At 35.2% G+C, this 24,514-nt stretch overlaps 2 protein-coding genes across 10 annotated transcripts; one reads left to right on the top strand and one right to left on the bottom strand.

The window, feature by feature from the left end:
- Window positions 1-1,184: 1,184 nt before the first annotated feature.
- On the bottom strand, window positions 1,185-18,013 carry LOC113589927 (UNC93-like protein MFSD11). 7 transcript variants are annotated; one of them, XM_035528967.1, is made up of 15 exons: window positions 17,427-17,518; window positions 16,785-16,928; window positions 15,498-15,553; window positions 14,929-15,036; window positions 14,750-14,829; window positions 14,340-14,436; window positions 13,967-14,025; window positions 12,912-13,059; window positions 12,673-12,722; window positions 12,165-12,230; window positions 11,941-12,066; window positions 10,661-10,835; window positions 10,436-10,571; window positions 8,389-8,554; window positions 1,185-1,663 (listed from the first exon to the last, which is right to left on the bottom strand). In XM_035528967.1, coding segments are annotated over exons 2-15 (1,380 nt in total). In that variant the 5' UTR covers window positions 16,896-16,928; window positions 17,427-17,518; the 3' UTR covers window positions 1,185-1,661. The 7 variants fall into 7 exon arrangements, with proteins under 7 accessions (XP_035384860.1, XP_035384858.1, XP_026886001.2 ...); XM_035528965.1 differs by lacking the exons at window positions 1,185-1,663; window positions 17,427-17,518 and adding exons at window positions 6,941-8,025; window positions 17,850-18,013; XM_027030200.2 differs by lacking the exon at window positions 1,185-1,663 and adding an exon at window positions 6,941-8,025.
- ubfd1 (ubiquitin family domain containing 1) lies at window positions 17,511-24,475 on the top strand. 3 transcript variants are annotated; one of them, XM_027026698.2, is made up of 7 exons: window positions 17,511-17,530; window positions 18,581-18,859; window positions 18,939-19,147; window positions 19,302-19,367; window positions 19,815-19,920; window positions 20,008-20,090; window positions 20,708-22,386. In XM_027026698.2, exons 2-7 carry the CDS (start codon window positions 18,595-18,597, stop codon window positions 20,816-20,818), a joined length of 840 nt encoding a protein of 279 aa, XP_026882499.1. In that variant the 5' UTR covers window positions 17,511-17,530; window positions 18,581-18,594; the 3' UTR covers window positions 20,819-22,386. The 3 variants fall into 3 exon arrangements, with proteins under 3 accessions (XP_026882499.1, XP_035384864.1, XP_026881715.1); XM_035528971.1 differs by lacking the exons at window positions 17,511-17,530; window positions 20,708-22,386 and adding exons at window positions 17,537-17,611; window positions 24,371-24,475; XM_027025914.2 differs by lacking the exon at window positions 17,511-17,530 and adding an exon at window positions 17,537-17,611.
- The last annotated feature ends 39 nt before the right edge of the window (window positions 24,476-24,514 follow it).

The raw sequence follows: 24,514 nt of genomic DNA on the forward strand, positions 1-24,514 counted from the left end.
TCATTTTAGTGAGGATTTGAAAAAAAAAATTATTTATTCTTGGGCTAATTCTTTGTCCTATGGCATTTGCACATATTAGTTATAGTCACTTTGATTGATCAGCAAAGTTTCAGTGATTACGACAGAGAAACAATAGCTTATCTCAGCATTTCAACTGAGTACAAAGGCAAAGAAGTGAGTTTCAGAAAGTTTACATGCAGGTTTGAACATGTACATTCCAAAACAAGTGCCAAGCATCGCTGGTAGAGAGCACTTCAATTACAGTTAGCTCATAAACCACTAAACTTTGCAGTACAGAACTTCAGGATCGTGCTGAATCACCCATACACTCCTGGTACACCACACCAGCTGAAAGTGAAAATAAAACATAGGCAGGCCATCCTAAGCCACAAATATTTACATTTTCTGATTCATTAACAACATACAGCCTTTGCACACGTTTCGTAAGCAAAACATTATTGGTTGATTTAAAAATGACAACACTGACGTTAGTTACTTATTTGCAGCTACATGTTCATTTGGTTTCTTATTCAAAGCTTCTTTTTTGGTGGCTGAAGATGATTATTCGATTGTTCATGTCTCATATTTGCTGCGCACTTTGTTTTCACAGATATAGATTAACTAAAATTGAAAATGTAATTATAAATGAGTTTATAATTAATTTTGTTCATCATTCTGATATTTTGCATATAAAAATGATATTAGAAATCTAATCAATTTTTTTGTAAAATATATATTATTTCAATTTTTAAGTGTATAATATCATTTTGATACTAATTATATCAAAAATAAATTTAATATAATTTCTAGGCTACATTACTACTTTTTGGAAAACCTATTATTGGTCTAGCTCTTAGTCTGATGATTTTATACCTCAAAATTAACTGAGAAAATGACACATTCAGTGATAGGACACAAATCAGAAGAAAAAATACCAGAGCAGGTTAAGAGTTTTAATAACCACTGGCCAAACAATTGATCATTTTTCATTAGGGAACAAGTCTCTTTGTGTGAGGTGAATTTCATTTTAGTTTGGCTGGGATGATATCATATCTCACAACTGGTGACATGGCACACTGAGCAAATGTGCACATGAGTAAAAAAAAATACAAAGGGTTATTTTGGCAGTATACTGAAGTCTATTTCATGTTTGGCCATACAAGTAAGAAATCAGATTCCAAAGAGGCATCTGAAATAATTTATTCTGAGATGAGATTTCCAATAAACCTTTTAGATTCAGATTCAAAACATTATTGTCTATTATTACATGACAGAAACTTTTCTTTAACCTGCTGCATCACACACAACATCTCACTTACATACACAACATTCATTCTCTTTAAATTGCTCCACTACTTACTAATTACTTATACTTACTAATCTTTGACAATTCGCCATTGGAATAAAAGACTTTCTAAAAACATTTGTTTTATAGCAGCAACCTGATGGCAACAACTGAAAAGAAAGAACTTGCCTTAGATTGAGGTTAATGAATGTGGAAATCTATAGCACTTTATACAACAGAAAAGTAGTGCCCAGCAGTTCCAGAGCCCCTCACAGAATGTTGATTTTCCTTCAACCTCTACATGCCAAACCTCAAAATTAACTGATGAGTTGAATCAGGTGTGTGTAAGCAGCCCTCCAGGTCCAAAGATTGGCAGTCCTGTAATAGATGAGGAATAAAGTAAGAATGACAGTGTAAGAATGTCAACATGCTATCAATAGGAAATGGAGGGTTGTGCATGTGTGTATAGATTGATATTTAAAGAGGTGTCTCAAAATCAATGGAATTTAAAGTGAGCATTGACAAAATGGATGCAAGCCAGTTTTCATTCCTTAAAGGAGGAAAAAAAGTAATTGAAATACAGTGTATGCAATAAAAACTGGAAGATAAAAAGGGATAAATAAAGCACAAAGCTATGTAAAACAGTATTTTCAGTGTTCAGTTTGCTCGAGTATGTCATAATAGTACATAATAGCAATAAAAAATGGCTGCTATAAATGAGAAAAAGAAAGTAGAGAGCATAAAACCAGCAACACATGTTTACTAAAGAACTAATATCTTTATCCTAGTGTGTTTCAGCACACTGGCTTCATTAGTGAGAAAAAAAATGGAAAGAGAGATGACTAGGGTGCAAGTGAGGAATCTTTATAATAAAAACAAACAAAGCATTTGGGACAAAGAACATTGGAAAGTTTGGAAACTTTAAAACCTTGCAAAAATTGGGAAGACAGTTTGTGAATATGAAGAAAAATAAAAAGAAGAAAGTAGAAGTTGACTTGTCAAAGCTCAATGGCAAAGCATGCAATCTAAAAATATGAGAATTTTCTAAATTTTGAAAATGTAGCATGTTTCTTTTTTATGCATCAACAGAGAGATGGGGGAAAGGCAGCAGTGTTAGACTATCACAATGTTAACAGAAGCATTACACATGCATTGGATCAAAAAGGAGATCCTGTGTACTGGGACTTTTGACTGTATCTTAAATTCTCAAGGAGTATTGAAATTAGTGGGTTTCCATGGTCAAGATATGAAAAAGAAAGGTTGGCCAGATAAGGTCTCTCATTATAACAGCCTTGTATATTCTGAGTCATCATCTGAATCTTTGGTGGTTTTGGTGGTTGTTCAGAGAGTAGCTAAATTACTGACTATAGAGGTTCAAAAAAATGGAATCAGGAAAAGATAGTTGAGATAAATGAATATAAAGTGCAAGTAGTGCTTTCAGTCAACAGTTTCACTTTTATATGCAATGTGATGGCTTATGTTTGTGTGGGCTCCTGGAGAGTCAATAGATGATACTCTGGCAGGATTAGATAAGATGTTCTCAAACTGTGCTTAGCTTTGTGCTAAGGAGGAAAGATATATTTTAAGACATCAATGTGTTAGTTTGAGACATCATATTATGTGTTCTTCTAGAACAAACGTTGCATTATCACAGGGAGTGTGTGCAGATTTTTAACACAACCATGGGTTCTAATTATGCTATCTATAATTAAAGTTTACACATGGTGAGGTCACAGAAGTGACACAAGCTGTCTTCAGACTCTCCCAGGACATTCTTTTCACTAAATAGCTTTAAATATATTGCTTTTGAAAACATGCAGGAATATTCTTCAGGTTATTGTCCATTTGTGGGAATTGCTTTAAATCTTATCTTAATTCCTTGCAAACACCTTTAATGTTGCTGTTTCATAAAAAAAAAACAAAAAACCCAGCAAATATAGACTACAAGGCACATTTACATTAGTGGCATGGCACCCATATAATCATGAATCAAAGAATCAGAAGACAGTAGTTTAGATATTTGGAAAGGTTAAGAGCTTGCCAGAGTTATAACCATAATGTGTCATAATGTGACTGTTTAATGATTTGATGCATTGTTTACAGGACATGTGTAGTAAGTTCTACCACACTTAATACATAATTAAACCAGCATGACACCAAATGTTAAATCAGAGATAACAAAAAAAAAAAGGTGTTGTTAATTAACAAATACTGAGTGCACATGCTTAGCACTGATTTGGCTTGCTAGACCTGCTCTAATGCCTATTCGTGGTTAACCCCTGAAAGTTATTAATAAATATCAAGTTTGAGCCTATGAACCAGCACTGACTAAGGACAGTTTGGCTCACTTATACCTGTATTTACCTGACAACATTAAAACATTCATTCATACAATGTGTCAAATCACAGTACACCATGAAAGTGTTAGTAACCTAAGTGACATGTAAACATGTGTGGCCTGTGATTGTTAGTACTAATGCTACATTCTAGCTATTGTGTAATCTATAGCAGTATGTAACATTATGGCAAATGGCAGCTTATTCATGACAGGAACATGCCATTTAAGCACTATGGGAAGGTGTGTGTAAATTAGGACTAAGCCTGCACTGAGCTATATTTAATGTGGGAATAAATCTAGCTCCTGGCTAAATTCTTAATTTTGAGAAAGCACATGCACTTTGAGCCAACAATTACACTGTATAGATAAAGCAAATGGCTACTGCTTGTAACTTCTATGACCATTAAAATGAGTTTGTATAGGATGATGAAAGATGAAAAAGAAAAGTTTAAAAGTAAATGCAGTGGAGAAAAAGTAAATTGATGTATACTTAAGCCAAGAGAGACCTAGCATGTACAGCAACTCTGATGGTACTACAGGAATAGGAATGCATTTCAATGGCTTTGTGGTCTTTGGGTTTGAAGGCAACAGGTGAAATTTAAAGAGTAAGAGAGATGAAGGTGTGAGGAACAATTGAACACTTTCCATCAGGACATAAAATATCTACAGCAACTTTAATGATCATAGCTTGAGAGATGTGAAATTGAAGTTGCCTTTAGAACTGCATGAAAATATATTTTAAAATGCAATAAAGAGAAGAAAACAATAGAGAAAATGTAAAAGGAATTTGGCTTTGGCAAGGTAAATTGCCATAATTATTTAAACAAGCATGAAAACAATATTAATGGCACTTACTTCCTGTCTGATTTTGCTAAAGCTCAATGTTTCCCAATTGATATTATAAAGCTTTGTAGAAATAATTGCCTGAGAACTAAATTGTTGTGACATTATTTGAATTTCCTATCTTATTAACTTACCAGGTCTTAAATATTTTAATCATAGTTTCTGTTATTAACAATATCAACTTTGTTGCTTTAGCCATTAATATATACTAAATGTAAATCTGTCCTGTTTTGAATATCCAACAGAAATGATTATTATAAACTGAAAATTCTCACTCTGATCATCTAAACTCTGACTGCCTAATTTTCCTTTGATGTTTAGCAGGTCCCAAACTTGCTGTCAGTTCAAAATAAGCTCTGCCCCATCTATCTTGAACCTGTAAAACTGGACCACACTGATGACAAGACACAATAAGACTTGTTTCACATTTTTTTTAAATATTACAAGAAAAAAAGATAGGCATATAAAGTTATGCTAATGCCCTATTATGTTAACAGTATGTCATCTACCTAGGTAAATGCCACTGTTGAAATGAGTCAACATTGTTGTGGTTAAACCAGTCTTGGCAAAGTTATACAAAGCTTGGCTTTCACAGTGTGGAAAATATGATGCTGAATATGAGCTGCACAAGGAACTGTCAACCAGCAAACCTTCAAATTCCAGTGTCTAACAAAGTTCATAAAGATAGTAATCAAATAGTGGAAATGGTCATATCCAAAAGGAGTGTGGGTAAGGCTCTGGAATGTCTTTGAAGAACAGGTGCTATTCTGGATCAACCTCCACAGGTGCCTGTTTTTGGGACCAACCCATTAGACACTCAACCCACTGCCAAAATTACAGAAAGGATTTATTTTCTTCTTTGCCTCAGAACCTGGAACCATTCATACAAACAGACTTTGAGTATAGCCCATGTAATGGCTGTTCAGGGCCTGCTGACACCAGCCTGACAAAGCTCCCTCCCTCCAGCAGTGACTTTACTGTGATTCTTGGATTTCAGAGCACCGCTTTGGTCCTGGATCATGGCAACAAACCAGAGATGTGCATCTCTAGACCAGGCATTCATTAGCTCTCACAATGACATTAATCAGATCCTGGAAATGGCACTTTGCAGTAGGAGTGCACAGGATGTTTCACTGCTTGCTTGTGAAAGCACCATTATGCCAATCGATAATGGATATCAGGCTTTTCAAAGCTTAAATCGAAATACAGAAGAACAGGGAAGCTGATGCAGCAGCACTGAACCAGAACACAACATCTTTCAGAGCGTAACTGAGCCTGCCTTAACATGCACTGTACCAGACAGCAAGCAAATGCACCATTATTATAAAAATCCTTTGTCGTACCCGTTTTGCATATTTCTCCAAACATTTAAATTAACTTCCATTGGGTTAACACAGAATAAGATATTCTGGCATATAATATAAATAATAATCACACTAGACAAGTCTATTTCTCAGACCATCATCAGACCAACTGCATTTAATTTTTTATTAAGGTCTCAATGATCTAGGATCTGAGATGCTCTTGAGCAAATTACATAGCAGAACATATTTTAGATAAATCAATTAAAAAATCAAATATGATTCAACATCACTATCAACATGATCATGACAGATATCCCCAAATATAGCCCATGGTTCAACAAAGTCCTGAATCACTGAAAGTTTGCATCTAAAAGTACAATGTTTTTAAAGTAGGAAAGTAATATGTGTAATCACTTGTTAAATAACAAGAAGGGAAGTTCTTTGTAATGTAGGCAAATTTGTCAGATACATTAAAACACCAGTTTTACAGGTAAAATCTATGTAGCCTGCAAATGTATCATCATTAAGAAGCACTTGCATAACTAAAAAATGTCCTTCATTCAACAGAGCATAAAAACAATTACTAGGCTTACTCAACTACAGGTTCAGTTATAGGTCACTACTATAACCTGTAAAGGTTGACTGCACTTAAAATAATTGTTCCTGAATCTGTAACCTTAGGACATAGATAGAATCGTACAAAACATTAAACAACAACAACAACAAAAAAACAGATATACCTTGGATGGATTAAGGTAACACAGCTTTTAGATGCTGATTATAGAGAAATCAATACTCTTATTATCTGTATGTAACTGTGGGACACCTATCTAGCAAACAACATAAACCTTTGCGGTTCTTTCTTCACTAAAAAGCTAAAAGCACATTGTTTAATTCTGCTCAATTTCTGTATTTTTTGTCACGTTGTCTTATTGACCCTTAATAATTTCAACATGATTTTAACTCCATCTGCTGGACATAAGTGGTAGTGGAAATCACACAGAAATGTAGCCATCCAAAATGTACTATATGGAAATATTGATTTTTATAAAATAAGTTTGTATAACAGCGTGTATAATGGTTGTGATCTGTCTTTGTTTCCATGGACAGGATAGGACACAAGTTTCTTTTTCTGAGTTCTACTCATTCCTAGTAAAAAAAAATAACACATCTGCTTCATGACACATATTTATTGTATGTTTTACTGCACAAACCGAAAAGCAATACTTCATATAAATATAGCAAAACAAAGATACCCATCACAAATATATACCATATGCATTTTGTTTTGTTTTTTTGAAATAAGATAGTTGTACAAAATATTAATTTCAGCCTGAATGATTGTCAGTTAACAAGATCAAAAAGAAACATTGATAAACACACACACACACACACACACACACACACACACACACACACACACGTGTGCATGCGTGCGCACAACTGCGTGTGCGTGTATACATTAACATTACCATGGTAGATTACTAAACATAAACAGCTACATTTACAATATAGCGGTGCAAATGATTAATTATCATTTGCATAGACGTTGTGTACTTGATTTAGGCATTACAATATTATCAGTAATCGGTTTGCCACATTAACTAAATTATTAATGTGTTTCACAGTTTATGATGCTTATCTACTAATCAGAAATAATCTTGTTCTACTAAGCAGAAACAGTCCCCTAGACTGATCACTTGAACTGAGGCAAATATGTTGTGGAATTCTACACATCTTTTTAAACACAATTATGAATATCATTCATAAAGACTTTAACAGGCTCAAATACTGAATTATTTTGTTTGACACTATGCATTACACTGGGAAATGGTGAGGCACCCATTACGCCAGCCAACTGTTCACACCTGTGAAAAGGCATTCATATACATTTGTCTTTGGGAGCTGACTGTTCCATCTGATTAAAAATGTTATGTACATACATGCTGTTATCATTTTTAACAAACCAATAACTTGTATAAGACAAAGCATTGGCAAACTAAAACTATACAAATTAATATTTACTTATTAAAAAGTCATTATAAAAATTATTTAAAACTGCAACATCAGGTCACTGATTTCATATATATAAAATATTTCTCCAGGTGTAAATTTCATAAACTTTGCATTAATAACAATCATAACAAAATCTTCTAGTAATTACATTATAAACAACATGAACATAGGGGAACGAGGGACAGAGAAGAGCAACCGTCAGAAATGTCAAAGTCCAACTCCTCTCTGAGATTGTGCACCTAATTCCCAAAAGATCAACAGGTAAAAAGCAGAAGTACAATGCCTCAGAAAGATAGGATAAGTGTTTTATGATAGTAAATCCAGTGCAATTGTATGGAAGTGCTGTATAAATTACTCCACACACACACACACACACACACACACACACACACACACACACACACACACAGAGACTACCACTGCTAATGGAGAAGTTATTGATTCTAAAATAAGAGGCATTAAGTTAATGCATCAAATGAAGTTAATGAAGTTAATGCATCAAAACATTCAAAAATCATGCATGCTAGCTCTGGCTAGCTGTGCTACTTTCAGAGCTGTTTCTGAAAGTAGCACAGCACAAACAGCATCACAGGATTACTCACAGGACCCGCTGTAGTGCTCGCTGTGACTTTCGGCTAAGGTGTTCTGTGCCTTCTCCACGACGAAGAAGCACAGGGTGCCTGTGAAGCCTAGGACAACCATGACCAGGAGCTGCCAACTGAGCAGGACGTAACCACTGTAGAAGAATGCCATTGCTGCAAAGATAGACTGGAAAGAGCCACATTTCACTGATTACATAATTCCCAAGTTATAATACAACTACATTTACATAAAATACTGTGTTTTCATTAATGATAGAGTATTATTGCAAAACTATTACATATGTCAGTAATGTGTGAAGTTACTGCAATATAGTGTATAAATAATAAGTGGTATCTGTTCATGTTTAGTGTGCTTTTCATATGGTTATATCCAAGATGTATGTTTGTGTGCTGATTAGCTTTTGTTTTTTGATTCTACTGTGTTCTCTCTGTAATTTTTCCTCAGTACATCACATTCACACCTCATTTGATTGTGTTGATTAGTCTTCCCTTATATTGCGGCTTAACCTTACATCCCTGGACTGGTGAAAGTAACAATATGCCCATGAATAGTTTAAAATGTACATCACAAATGTACAAATGCACGCTATTGTTTTCAGAGAATAAATTAGACCTCAGGCAAATATTCAAAAATCACCAGATTACTAATCATGAGCACCTGTGCCTTGTTTTGCTTTCTCCTTATTTAAAGCCCACAGGTACTCTGCTCCAGTTCTGCGCATTGCTTGCCTGTACAACGCCAACATGATGTCGCATGCCTGAGCCTGCTTCTACATTGGCACACTACGAGCCATTACTGCCAGCTATTAATTTCACTTTCTTTCTTTCTTGCTTGTCACTGGTGCTCATTATTATCATTATGGAGAGTAAAGACTCTCCACAGCTGCACTTGGGTCCTGCCACCTCCTGCTCCTGTCACACTCCCAGTAGTTTCCAAAATGCTTAGGTTCATGAAATGTTCATGAATGATATTTTACCTGAACACGAATGACATTTCACTTGATCTTATATGTGTAGGGCCCTATCTTGGATGTGGCCAGTTTTTAATTATTTTTATATTTGATTTAATTATCATTAGCTCCGAGTGGCTCAAACGCTTTCACAGCTGACTGAAATACTCATAAAACATCATGATCAAGTTTCCTTATTTTCATACTGGGCCATAAAAGAGCCAAAAACAGTGATATTGAGCTAGAGGTATGCTCAGTTGCACATTACTTATTTTGTTGTTTCTAATGATATTTTGATAGTTAATGTTACTTTTGTTATTGTTTTAGCTGTTTTCCTGAGGGTTGCAATATTAATTTTAATTGGATAGCTTGCTAGCTAGCTAAATATACAGTACAAATAGTCTTACTTATGACATATTTTAACTTAAATGTATTGTTTGTTGTGTGGGTTAACTCAATAAGTGATGTTACATTTTGTTTAATTTTTATTAATTTTGTTTATTTATTGTTTTTAACTTGATGATATAGTTTTTATTATGTGGACTAAATCAGTAAATGATGTTATATTTTTGTTGAATTAGTAAATAATACATTGATTACAATCGTTTATTTGTTTTGTTATGAAATAAAACAAAAGTATAAGCAACCAAAACCATATGCAGAATTTATATTTTACTATATTTTACGCACACACACACATACATACACACACACACAAAGTCTCCTAGGGTGCTGAAAGCCTCGCCTCCTGCCTGAACTGAGATATCCGCCCCACCTGGTTTATCATCACCTCCGGACTACAGCACGCACAGAAGCTCTGAGAAGGGGAAGGTCAGAGGAAGCACAAATTCTTCCACCTCTCTCTCACCCCGATTACACAGGCGAGAAGTAAAATGCTGCTTGCTGGCTATGATAAGCCCCTCACCACGTATTCAGCATAGAGTCACACTCAAGGACCAACCTTTTTTTATTTTATTTTTTATTTTCCCTTCACTTCCTATTACTCACCCTCATGAGTCTCTTAATAGATATATTATACACATGGAAACACAAGCAGCCTTATGTGCAGTATAAATGCAGTATGATTCATGTTTTACCTGAACAAACTTGAATATGGCAAAGGCTGGAGCACTTTGGTCCATGTAAATGCAGCCTAGAATACTGTAGAGCTGCGTGTTGAAGCAGCTGTCCCCAAGTCCAAGCAGGAAGCTACACAGCATGGCGATGAACACGCTGAAAAAAACAGGATGCTTAAAGCCACCTGGAAATAACCTATGACAGCACAACTCCAGCTGTGGGAGCTGCTTCTGTCCACACTTTACCTGGGAGACATATACGGTGTATGCAGTGGGCTGGTGTGGAAAACCACTGGGGCATCATCTGGGATGCTGAGGAAGATCAGGTAGAAGGCCACAAAATGCACCACCATTCCGAGGAAGACGACAGAAGTGCGTCTGAAACGGCTGTTCTTCAATACAAGGCCAAACAGTCCTCCACCTGAAAGAGTTGGAACCATAGTGAATCCTGAATCAAGCTATGACACAGCCATAATAAAGTAATAATGGTAGTGTATTGTAACAAAAACAAGAAGCTGCTACATTCACGTTCAAGCGATGAAATTGTGAAAGGATCAGAATTTTCTTTCCTTGATTAGGCTATTATTCCTTGTATTGTTTTTATTACTATTTTAAGAATTTATCATAATAAGGATGATGATGATGATTATTTTTGTTGTTTCTTGCTACAGCTGCACTAAAAAGTTTACATAACCCTAGTAGAATTTGAATAATACATCCGGCAGAAGTGATCCAGCAAAACGCCATTAATTAATTTAGGAATACTGATAAGGTAAAGGTATTTATCATCACAGAATTGTGTGTATCCTTAATACTCATAATAATAACTGAAAACATGCAGATTGCCTTGATGAAAAGTTTAAATATCCTTGAATGTTTAGGCTCATATGTTCAAGTGGAGACATACAGGATGAGATGGCAATGAAGGGGAACTGACCTCACCTAGGCAGATCTACAAGATGAGAAAATAAAGAGCTTCCTTCACAACTGTCATAAAGACTGTAAGCCGTCAGTGATTTTGCAAAAATCACTGCAAAAGGGGGACAATATACTGTATTAAGGACTAAGGGTGTGCAAACTTTTGAACAGGACCATTTTATTAGTTCCTTTATTGCTATGAATATCTTGCAAATTCTGCGAGAGGCATGTAAATCTATGAGCGCAACTGTATTTAAAATGTTTTAAGTCTAATTGCTACTTTGTACTTGTTTTGTTTATTAATCTGTGACTTACATTAAATGTATTTTGCTCATTTTGTGGTATAATTATTTGTTTATTTTAAAGCTCTTTATTCTGTTTTCCTTTTTTTACTTTCACACACGGTGATTTGAACTTAAGTACATTTTAAACAAATGTTATTGAGTGTTCTGCCTAATAAACATCAGCACATGCATCCTATCTCCTGTTTGTTACACACAAGTTTCTACATACATAAGATTATTTATTTTAGACCAAATATTTAAATGCATCCCCATATGAGTTAGGGCGGTCCCTCATTGGCTTGTAATGAATGAATATTTACTTACCAACAATCTCTCCAAATCCCACCACAATGCCTGAAATCCCAATCAAGGCCTTGGCTTCGTCTCCAAAATGTGTTGTAGCTCCAATGCAAGTTCCATACACACCACTGCAAAAAGAGAGCTCCAGACCTAAGAGAAAAGGACACTGGTATCAATAATTTCAGTTGTGCATTATTAGTGAAATAAACAACCATTTTCTTCAATGAGATAATTATTATCAAACTTACCAGTGTATGCCATGCAGATGCTTAAAAGTAATATAGTTTTTGTGCGAAAAAGGCACAAAATCGTCTCTTAAGAGAACAGCACAGAAATAAATTGATCAAAAAGGTGTAAAAACATAAAGCATCCCAAAATGGTCATAATACTTTCCATTGATAAAATTTTGGAGCTGCTTTGTAAACATCTTGGAGATTGAATGCTTTGAAAACTGAAATAAAAAACTTTAAAATTAATTTATCTTTTACAATAATTAGGCCAAATCAGTGTACAAAGGGCCTGCAAGAGCCAGCTTTCAAGATACAGAATAAACCTAGTCTGACTGTTAAAATGGATTTTCAGCAAATAATCCCAAAACACCATGCCCACAGTAAGTCCAGTCAGTATCCAAACATTTTAGTCCAAACATAGCAACAAATGCATTATGTGACAGCAATAATCTAAGCATGAATTATAACCAAAAATCATATAATAATGTGAAAAATGTTTGTATCATTGTGTAATTTATGTACTTACTGAAATCTTTTTTAGCCTCCATTATTGCAGAGGTGGCTCGCTGCTTATATCTGGGAATAGATCATCTTGAAGTTACTGACCAAATATTACTGAAATCACTGAGGATTATACTTTAATAATCTATGATTATTATGCAATGCCATTTTACAAATGGTACAGTGTAATCTTTAGACAGTGACCACATTGGAACTTATCATATCTATGAATGATCATCACAATCAAACAAGCGTGGGCTTTACATTAAATGAACTGACAGCAAGGGCCGTCCCTCCTCTTCAGGCAGAACTTCCTCCTCTAGCAGAGGCGATTTTCTCAGTATAAGGAAACTTAGTGTTCCAAGCACAGAGGTGACCAACAGAGCGATAAACATGACCTTCCTGTCTTGGTCTGTAAAGGAACAAAATGAAATCAAACAAAAACATAAAGGTCAGGGTGTCCATAGGAAATAAGAGTTTGATGACATCACATCCATAGTGCTCATTTTTAATTCTTTTCAAATTAGTCTGTTAAAACCTGTTAAATTAATATGTTAATTTGTTAATCTGTTTAAAGTGTGTTATTGATTCATTTTAGGCTCTTGAGGTTGTGTCTAATACCACAAAAAAAATCATGTTCAAAAGACTTTCACAAGGTAAGCCATTGATATCATAAACAAATATTTAAAAATAGAAATGACAAGTGCATATTTTGCAGAAAACTCGTGTGGTCATTTTCTGTCTACGATAAACATAAAATAAATCAGTGTATCTTTTCTATTTTAAAGAATATGTGGTTATCCATATCCAACACTATGAGAGTAGCTGAAAATATTATTATTTTGCCCTGGAGCTAAAGAATAAAACATCTGATGAACAGCCTTGGTAAGAGATTCTCTCACATTAACAAATTGTTTCAGCTGTTTAAATATCTTATTTATTCATCCATTCTTTCTTTCTTTCATTTTTATAATTACATGTTTTTACTCAAAATAAACATGGTTAGTCTTTAATATGTTACAACAAAGAAACATCAAAGGCTCATTTACTAAAAACATTTTGAAAAGCTAATTTTCCCCAAGCATCTAATAAGTAATGCAAGGTTGAAACATCAAGAACTATAAAAATATGGTTCCAGTCACAGTAGACACATTTACTGGCTATTGCTAATGCTGTGAGCAATGTTCCATTAATATTTTACCCTAACACTGCTAAAATACAGCTCCATATACTTCCTTTACCTATTAAAAAAAAAAAGTAAAAAAATAAAAGATGAACAAAAATTGCTTAAGAAAGCCATGATTATCAAACTGACTTACCTGAAATTTCAGTTTTTCCTTTCCAACCTAAATAGACATAAAGATTGCCAAACAACATACTGACAGAAAAAAGTAAAGATTGTTGTTAAAGAAAATCAGAAAAATTCACTGCAACAATCTTTTTAATCAAAGTTTTATCAAAAATATTAAGAATTCTGCAGAGTATAACAAGGTGACAGCAATATTTCAGGATTTGTTTGGAACAACTTAAGTTTAACAATACAAAAATATAATGCATAGCAGGAATTAATCCTGATGTGACTGATTACCAGGTGATGCTGTTGCACTAACTGTATGTTATTTGTATGAAAGACAGGGTTTATGGTTTACTAGCTTGGGTTTTTGTGTTTTCTTCTCTCTGCTGCAGGCCTACCTGCACTGCAACAAAGCCCAGAATATTCCAGTGTTCCTGTTAATGGTGGTGACATCAGAGTTCTCCAACAGAAAGTATCCTTGTGCGGTCCACAACACTGCAGGAGGAAATCCAAGGGCTTATATTGTCTGTATACATCAAGAATGCTGACTGAACATTAGTAATATCACTGCCTAAATATTATCAAAAGTAATGAAGATTATACTGGATTGAAAAACATTGGATGTGATTACTTTTTAATCTATGATCTATTATTATTAAATGCCAACAATTTCAGTCTGGCAGTGTGTGATCTGCAGTATTTATCCACAGAGGATCTATAACAGGAGACACATGCTATTTTTAGAAAAGGAACTGCAGCACTGTATGAACATTAGCTTCAAATAACTAAAAAAAAAAAGTATACATACGGGCTGCTCCGATACCAATTAGCACCGAAGTGAAATAAAAGGACCAGGTGGATGGGGTAATGAATACAGCTATGTAACCACTAGAAGACATGGAACAGAGTTGGAGAAAAACTAGTGCAGTTGAATGTATGGAATGTCATTGTCAGTTAGATAGAAGTCATGTATTTTATGACACTTGCCTGTAAAGAATTCCACTGAAGAACATAGTGAATCGTGGACCCAATACTGGTACAACAGTGAGAGCTAATAAGTTAGCCAAAGAGAAAACTCCATATATTATGCCAAGGCTAAAAAATTAAATAAGTAAAGGGAAATTTTGTTAATGTTTACTTTTCAAACTAAAGAAATATTTTCCATATTGACCTTTCCTTGACTGTATGCACAACTTATGTACTTCAAGCTAAATCTTGTTTTTCATATTGTTCTGCTGCCTTTCCATATGGTCAATTGTTTCAAGGACTGTACTCAGGCCATTTAAGTTATGTGAATACTTCGGTCAAAGATGTTAACTTCATAACAATGAAACTAATGAAAGCTTCATGAATCACTTAACATCCAGTCAGCTGCATAACAATATTAACTCATTTCATTTGTTATACAGCAGCAGTAAAATGCTTAAGTAGAGTATTCTTAAATTCCAAGGAGGTTTATCAAAATTAACATTTTAGTGAACATTAACATTTTTAAGATTCTTCACATCATGTGCTTATAAAACTTGACTATTTTCATGCAGCCTAACAATACTTACCTGTGGTACCCACTTCCAGTGAAAGTAGCATTATCCAGACTTTTCACCACTGTTTGCTGAACAGAAATATGACAAATGAATTAAGCAGTACTAATTGGGGAGAATCCTACAATAGAGAATTAAGTTATTGACCTGATCTGATGTGAAACTCATTCCTTCCTAGACAGCATTAAAGAGAATGACTTCTGCTTACTCCTCCTATATAACCTGCACCCGATGAACTCAACATTAACCAGCAGACATGGAGAATCCTTCAGACTCCTGGGAGCCACAGTCTGTACCACTTTTAGCTGAGATTTAAATATCATTTGTGTTCAGAAAAGCACAGTATAAAATCTACTTCCAGGACTACCTAAAAAAAGGTTAACGATCCAAAAGCATGTCACAAAGTCCCCTGAGAAAGGAACTGGCTGAAATCCCCTGTAGCCTGAAAACCTTGTGCAAAGTATATGGTAAGATGTCACTTGTTTGGAATACTTGACTGAAGAAAACTAGAACCAGTTCACACCTTTACAACATCTTTCACATACCTGTGTTTCTGGCAAACAAATACCCACATCAACAATCTCCTTGTTGGTCACAACTAAGAATTCTGAATATACTGCACTACACTTTCTTATGAAAAGGAATGCACATTTATACATTGTATAAATAAGTATGTTGTGGGTTTTTGTTTGTTTATTTGTTTTATGATTTTATGATAAATAGTAACTATCACAATTACTATCTGTCATTTGTAATACAGTATCTTCAATAAATACAGTATCTTCAAAAGAAAGGTAGCAATATAATATCAAGGTAATTGCAGACACTGAGTGTCAGGAGACTCAATGATCACCAGTATATGATAGACGTACATTACATTTGAAAATTTTCCAAGCTGGCCTTCACGCATGATAATGTACTGACTGATGAAGCATATTGCAAAACGAGATGTGCCTGACCCGGATTTTCTAAACAATGGCGCTATACAGCCTCAAGAGGCATGGATGGACGCAGGCAAACAGTAACTGCTTTGCCCTGTTAGTTATGTAGATATCATATTCAGAGAAACTTTAATTATTTGCAATATAATTTTAGCAATATGAATAAATTTTGTTCATAACTGATTAAACCTCAAACAAACGCACATACTCAACATTACACATTATATTCATTTATTGTCATACCTCCTGTTTAAAATGACTTGGGATAGAATTTTAATTACATTGCTCACTATGAACGTAAAACGTAAGAAAATGCACTAGGTTACTTTAAAAAAAACAGTAATCTGACTCAGTTACTTACTTCTATATTGCCACAGGTTGTGAAAGCAGTGAAAATGAATAAAAATCCGATTCCCAGAATTACTACATTGTATGTCCTCATGTCAGCCATCTCTTGCGTACTTGCAGTCATCGAAAAGTATTCAATATCCAGTGTCAGCACATCCTTCAAGCAAACAACGGCATTCATTTCAGGACAAGAAGAAATGATGTGGATGATGCACGTAATTTTTTTTCCGCTCAACTTGATGCTACGGAGCGCCGTATTTGGTCAGACGTGAAAGTTAGTTAGCAGGCAAGCTAAACTATCTATCTTAAAAGTAAGTCAGAGATAGTACCTTCACATAAGTAGAAAATGCATTGCACGTGGAATATATTAGCATTATTATTATTCTGACACTTACCGTTTAGCTATTTATTTGTTAAATCTGTTAGCTAACGCAATGTATGGAATGCATCTTAGCTAACCTAGCGAGTTATCCTATCTCGCTAGCTAACTAGCTCCAATTTATAACTTCTGCTTACAACCTTTATCAACAACACACATAAACAATAGCTAGCTAGAACAGAATGTAACCTGTTTTAGTTTTTAAAGTAATTTATGAGTTCAGTAAGATGAATGAGACCATTTTGGGTTATTTACTGCGTTGCGACAGTATCGTACCTAGGTAGATGGTCAAACAACGAAAATTAACTTAACTTGCCAAAGTACAGAATACAACATTGATTTTCCAGATTTTAAAACCGCCAGGTCACTACGGAAACAAGGTGGGTCCAACCACTGACAGCACGCTTTTTCCCAGAAGGCATTCTTCATATTGTACACAATCATCATGGCGGCGCAGGATGGTGGGTTTATGTAGAAAATCTATATAAATCTCTTTTCGGTTATGTTTGCAAAACGTTTTTGCACATTTCAAATACCTGTTTAAAAATGTATGCAGTGTAATGTAGCGTGGGTATTCATTGAACCTGTCAGTATTACTTTGGTAGATATTTTGTGTTTTGTTAACTAGCTTCATCGAAAACTTAACGTTAACCACCTAGCTAGCTAGCTAACTAGCTAACTAGCTTTTGGCAAACTTACAAGCTCCGTTCGTTAGCTGTCTGTTTGCTGCTTCGCCAACACAATCGGTCTTGTTGCTCGTGTTTCGATTAATCTCAAGGAATACTGTAGGTTACATAAAATGCTAAAACTGAATAAGTAACCACCGTAGTTGTGGACCATGTTAACAGCTCTTTAGCTGCACAGCTAGCTAGCTAGCTGAGTTACTAACCTATGTCTGGCGAGTTTACTAGCTGGTTCAGCGTTAGCTTGTGATTCCGCTAACGTCAGCTGGATAGCTTCCAAGCTAATATTTTAAAAATCTCAGATTTTGTCAAAATATAAATGTAAATCGCAGGAAAATTTAAATCTTTGATACGAATCTATATTTGCCTAACAATGTTGGGGCAGCACACAATAATCTTTACTATTTTAACTGCGACGTTAGTCAACAGTGTTTCGTTCCTGTAGAGAAAAGTGTTTAGGTTCACTAATCAGTCTAATGATAATTTAAGTCATTGTTAGTATATTCTACCCTAGGTAGCTATGATGTGCTCTCTGAGTGAAGAAAAGTTAGTAACCAGAGATAATTCCAGAATAAACGAAACATTATTCCCCCCATTTTTGTTTTCCAGTGTTTAATCCTTTCACAATTCAGGAAATGATAGTAATTCTAGTTTTTGTTACTTTCTGTTTCTATAGTCATTTAACATGTTTGATAAAATCAGATGACTATTGTTGTAAAGCACTGATGTTTCTGTTTACTCCCACAGGAAATGAAGTGGGAATGGAAACTGAAGTCAACCTAAAAGAATCAGACGCATTGTGTGATGATGCTAGTGCAGTAGATGCAGCAGAGATTGACCAAGCATCCGTCACTGATGGTGAAAACTCCTCACCTCAGGCCTCTGCTCTCAGCAATGGAGAAGATAGTGAAGAAGGGCAGGAGATGGTTGAACTGAAAATTATTTGGAACAAGAACAAATATGATCTTAAAATACCTTTAGATGGAACTGGAGCTAAACTGAAAGAGAAAATTCACACACTCACTGGTAAGGAAAGTATTCTGTCAAGTTACAAACTTTGAGAAACAAATAGAAAATTTCTCATTATGTTTTTCTGTGTGCATAGGTCTTCCACCTGCTATGCAGAAAGTGATGTACAAAGGACTGCTACCAGAGGACAAGACGCTTCGTGAAATTAAAGTTACAAATGGTGCAAAAATAATGGTGGTTGGATCTACAATAAATGATGTACTGGCTGTAAATACACCGAAAGAAGTTATTCAACAAGAAGTTAAAGCTGAGGAAAACAAAAAAGAGCCTTTGTGTAGACAAAAGGTAGAAATCCTTACCTACAAGATAGCAAATGTATTAGTTTAGTCCTTCTGTGTTAAACATTTATATGCCTTTGCTAAAACTGTGAACAATGTTTATTTGTTTTTGGTGTAATCACAGAATTGACATTTTATCTTATAAATAATTCCTGTTTTAGCAACACAGAAAAGTGTTAGACAAAGGCAAACCTGAAGACATAATGCCATCAATAAAAGGAGCAAAGGTAAACAATCCTAAAAAATGTTTACATCAGTTACAGAAATGTTTGCACATTATTTAAAACTTGAATAAGTACATTTAGAGCTTTTCTTCATGTACATGAAGTATATAATATATCTGTGGTGATCGTCAAGAACTGGAATTAGAAAGGATTTGAGTTGTGAGAACTAACAACCTGAACAAAAATGGAAGCATACCAGAAATGTTCTGATTGTAGCTTTGAAATGTAAGGATGAAGAGAACACAATACAAAATATTCTTTATTAATGTTGTAGTAAATTTTAAGGACAACTGTATAAAATATTATGCCTATTTGGAGTTTAGCACATCAACAGAGTGATTTTTGTTAAGTCTGTGTGGAGGACCAGTAAAAGGAATTCTTGGAAGTAGTAAATTGTTCACTCTAATGACATCCCAGTGATCTTGCTTTTTTTCTTTTTTTTTTTGATAGGAGCGCTTACCAACAGTGCCTTTATCAGGAATGTATAACAAATCTGGTGGAAAAGTGCGGCTCACTTTCAAACTGGAACAAGATCAACTATGGATTGGAACAAAGGGTGATGACTTCTACTTGTTTCTTCCACTCATTACTATTTAATATGATGCTTATCATTTTGATAATTTCATTGTTCTTTGACCTGCAGAAAGAACAGAAAAAATCCCAATGGGTTCCATCAAAAATGTTGTGACTGAGCCAATAGAAGGTCATGAGGACTACCACATGATGGTATATGTTTCATTATTCCCATTAACTAATTTTGGATGAAACCCTAATATTTGGATTTGAGTCCGCTTGCTATTTCTGTTTGCGCAAAAAAACCATTGATATTATAATTGATTTTTCTATGGGCTGCAAGAGCACTACCAATGCAGATACCAGGTTTCTCTCTTCCAGGTACTGGCCAGTAATGAAGTGCATATGCCTGTTAGACTTTATGCTGTTGATGTCTGTCTATAATAAATGTACTCAGGATGAACAAGGCTACCAGCTGAACCCTGTCATAAGTGGCCTATCACTAATTTAAGATATTAGTGGTAGTTGGCTAATTTGTCTGATATTATTTTTTAACCAACAGTCCTTTAGTGGTATTAGTGATGTCAGTGCCAAAGTGGTGTAACTGTCTGGCAGTTATCATTACATGGGAGTTGTGCTTTCTTGTCAGCAGCAGATAGTAGGATCTGCAGTGCATTCAGTGCTGAGAAAGAATTGTAATGGCATGTTATGACATATGGTATGTGGTACCTTAGAAGTCTGTATAAGATTAATCCACAGCTTCTCAATATTGCTGCTTTTAATACAACTAATGTTTGTTTTTGGTGGTGTTTTGGGTTTGTCTTTACTAGGCATTTCAACTGGGTCCAACAGAAGCCTCTCAATATTGGGTTTACTGGGTGCCTGCACAGTATGTTGATGCAATCAAAGACACAGTCCTAGGAAAGTGGCAGTATTTTTAATGTGCCTCCCCTATTGACACTGAAGAACTGGGATTCTGAGCAAAACAACAAAACCATTAACTGGAGCCTGCATAATGACCTGAAGAACTTTTTAAGCATAAGAAAAACCAACTGAAGGAATTCTGGTGGACAACATTTTTTCTTTCTTTTTGTTTCTTTTGGATTTAAATGCACTAAATTGCAGAATCCCATTTTTTCAACCTGTTTCACCTCTCATTTTTTAGCAACCCCAAGGATAAACAAAGAATTGTACAGAACTTGCAAAAACATGTCTCCTAGATATTCTGAAAGAAATAAAAAAATTATTTAAGGAAAGCAGTTGATGCACCAGGGAGATTTTATTTGGTGTACTATAATATTGAATCAACCCAAAGTCCAGCTGAAACAGCTCATCATATCAGGGGTAATTTTACATTTTTTACTTTCATTGTTTACCGATAGGAAAAGTTTTCCTTTGTGAACAGTAAATGTTAAATACAGGTTAAGGGTCATTTCAGTCCAGTACTATAAAATAGCTTGATATAAGCCATTTTAAATGCAATAGATATTCTAAGACCACTGCTCAAGTGCTTATTTCAGTAGTGAAGTGAAGGGCTTGTTAATGATTGGTGTACTTGTACAGGAGGCAAATAAAAAATGGCAAAAACATACCTTTTACAAGTAATTCAGAATTGTAATTTCAATCTTCTAAAGTGATACCTGCATGTATTAGTGATAAAGAATAAACAGCATCCAGAAGAGAGCCATACAGTGCATCTGGGGCAGTGAGCAAGAAGCAATTGGGTTGTCTGGGTTCACAGACACCTGAGAGAAATAAGAATATTGAAAGGGGGGTGGGGTGAAATGACCACAGAGCTCTGTTGAAACTCGCTTAATCCGTCCAGAAAGCTGATGATTCAATATGTTTTTTGTTTTGCGTAGTTTTAAATGAAGCTTTTCTGAAAGCAGCTCCATATCTATGTGTTTGAAATATGTCTGGCCCTTCCATTATTTTGCTTACCCTCTGTGCAAAAATGGATGCTGTTATGCATCACTCAAAGACTTTGTTGCCAATAGTACCTTTTCTGTCCCTCTGCACTTTTAAAAGCAACCTGTAACATTAAGATGTGTCGCTCTGACATTATGATGTAAAGAGCAAAGACCTCCCCTTGGCTAACAACCTCCTGAAATTGAGTCTTAAAGGAATGGTTGTTAATCTATTTCAGGACTACATCCACTTCCACAGTGGATTGTCTTGGAACACTGACACTGTTCTCATTCTCTGATTGTGTTATACAGCCAGGTCACCGGCATGCATGTTATGTTTATTATGTCAATCATGGTGCTAACTAGTAATAATGAATTTATTTCAAGGACATTTAAGTGTGTGCAAATCAGCAAAGAACTCCTGTTGGATTGTAGTTAAACTGGTAATATGGGAGAGATGATTAATGTTAATCACTTCGGAAACTTCATTATTCTGTTTTGACACCAAGATGTGCTACTGTATTTGACAGATTAGATAAATAAATGCTGTCTGACTGGTAATTGATTATATTATGTAAATAAAAGAAATAAGCTAAACTTGATATCTGCCATCCAAAAGGTCTGCACTCTTTTGAAATTATAGGCTACAACCCTTCTCTTTATGCATTATAATAATCATTATATTGTGTACCAGAGATCCATTGGCTGAAGCAGATTCTCTTTTTTTTTTTTTTTTTTTTTATTAATTCATAGTAGAGTGACTGAATGTTTGCTGAATATGGGCTGGCTGTACATCACAAATCAGTAAAAGGACAGCGTAAGTCAATTAGGTAGCCTATTGCCAACTGCAGAGTTCACCAATGTTACAAGGAAAAGTACATTTTTTTACAGTGGTCATTTACCGTAAATATTAAGGTACTTTTTTTAAAAGGTCATTTTTACTGTTACTGAGAGACGTGTAGGAAAGGTGGCTTTGCATATTATATCTCTTGTTAATTATTATTGTAGTATTGGCTTTTGCAGTATTCAAAAGGGTTGCTATATGCAAACGCCCTATTTTTAAACCCTTAAAAAAAAGGTCAGAATCTTGTTTTTTTATTGTTCTAGATATACGATATATACAAATGAGCTTCATTTTGGTAGGTTTTAGGTTTTTGTGGGTTGTTTTTTAATCATGGCGCATCAAAGATTTAATATATTGTAATTTAAGCCTATGTTACTTTAAGTGAAATTTACGCTATATGAAGTTAATCTCATTCTTTTATTTTGAAAGGAAAACAAGCGTCATCATATTAGGAATCATTATATCGGAAGTAAAGCACTTGAAATATTTCCCGCGATTTTTGTGCACCATTATTGGAAATAGCTAGCTAGTTAGTAGTAGAATGAGCAGCACAAAGGAATATGGTAACTGTTTGGAAAAAACAAGAAAGCCTCCTGTGAAAGTACTGTCCAGCCAGCTGCGAGAGGCTGCACTGAGCGCTAAAATGGAATACTGCATAAAGAGACTGGGCCGTGGCAAATCGACCCCACTAGTAGTTTCGATTGTTTGGATGCAAGGGACGGTGGTGGAGGTACAATTTGATCAGAACACTGTATTGCTATTGGATGAGACCGGGAATTTTCTTGTTAGCGGTATTAACAACATCCCAAAAGGAAAACCCTGCTTAAGCCTTGGTTAGTAGACCTACGGAATATTACCTCGTATTTCAGTTTGGCTTTACAATTACAATAGGCTCTGGATAGCTCCCTCTTGGCACTTCGGTTATTTGTTAAAAATTGTTTTTTGTGAAACCTGGTAAAATTCCATTTGAATTTAGGAAACCCTGAGATCACCCTATATATATTAAAGGTGCTAATTGGGGAGAACCTTAGCAGCTTTAAAGTCTTAAGACTTAAAGTGGCAGATCAGGGTAGAAAGAAGTCATGACGGCTGTTCTTGCTCATTGCTCACACTAGTTAAGGCCGTGCCGATTTAAATAGCTGTTGTCAAATTCCCTTCTGTCACAATTTTATAAGCATTAAGACTGTTCCTGTAATTGTAGCATCTTCTTTGGGTGAAGTGTGGTTATCTGGGAAAATTGGCATGGCATCAAATTACTGGTGTGTGGGCTTGATCTGTGACTGTGGATTACATGCATTTGTGAACAGATGAGAGTATAAATATACCTATGTCTACGAAAGGTATTTCCCAAGGGATTCTCAACCTTAAATGATTAGTGTATCTATATAACCACCTTTGGTGCTCTTGCACAGTTGTACAAAATAAACTGCATGGCATAATCCTGAGATAGCTATGTAATATCCCATGTCCCTTCATGGTCACTGAAATTGCCTTGATTCATGTTGACACATTCATTATCAATGATAAGGGTGACTGTCCAATTGCAGCATCTGGGAATGTGCTGTCATCCTGTAGTATTCTTTAACAATGTACTTTAATTCTTTTCTTATTCTATTGTCATTCCTCTTTTGTATTGCACCCCACATCTAGCAGATGGTAAAGTATCTTCAGTAACGGCTACTATCTTGCTGCATTTCTGTCCTTCACTAGAGGTGTCTGAGGTTATTAAGTTTCACCTGCAGGTAAATACGTGATGGTAATGGGGGTGATCCAGTCACACAGTCCAGAGCCAGTGCTCCGTGCCGTGAAGATAGCAGACCTTTCAGACAACGCAGTGATTCACAGGCGAATGTGGAAATACGAGGTGGAAGACCTCCAACAAACTT

The sequence above is a fragment of the Electrophorus electricus genome, chromosome 8 (assembly GCF_013358815.1).
Source record: "Electrophorus electricus isolate fEleEle1 chromosome 8, fEleEle1.pri, whole genome shotgun sequence".
NCBI classification, from domain to species: Eukaryota; Metazoa; Chordata; class Actinopteri; order Gymnotiformes; family Gymnotidae; genus Electrophorus; species Electrophorus electricus.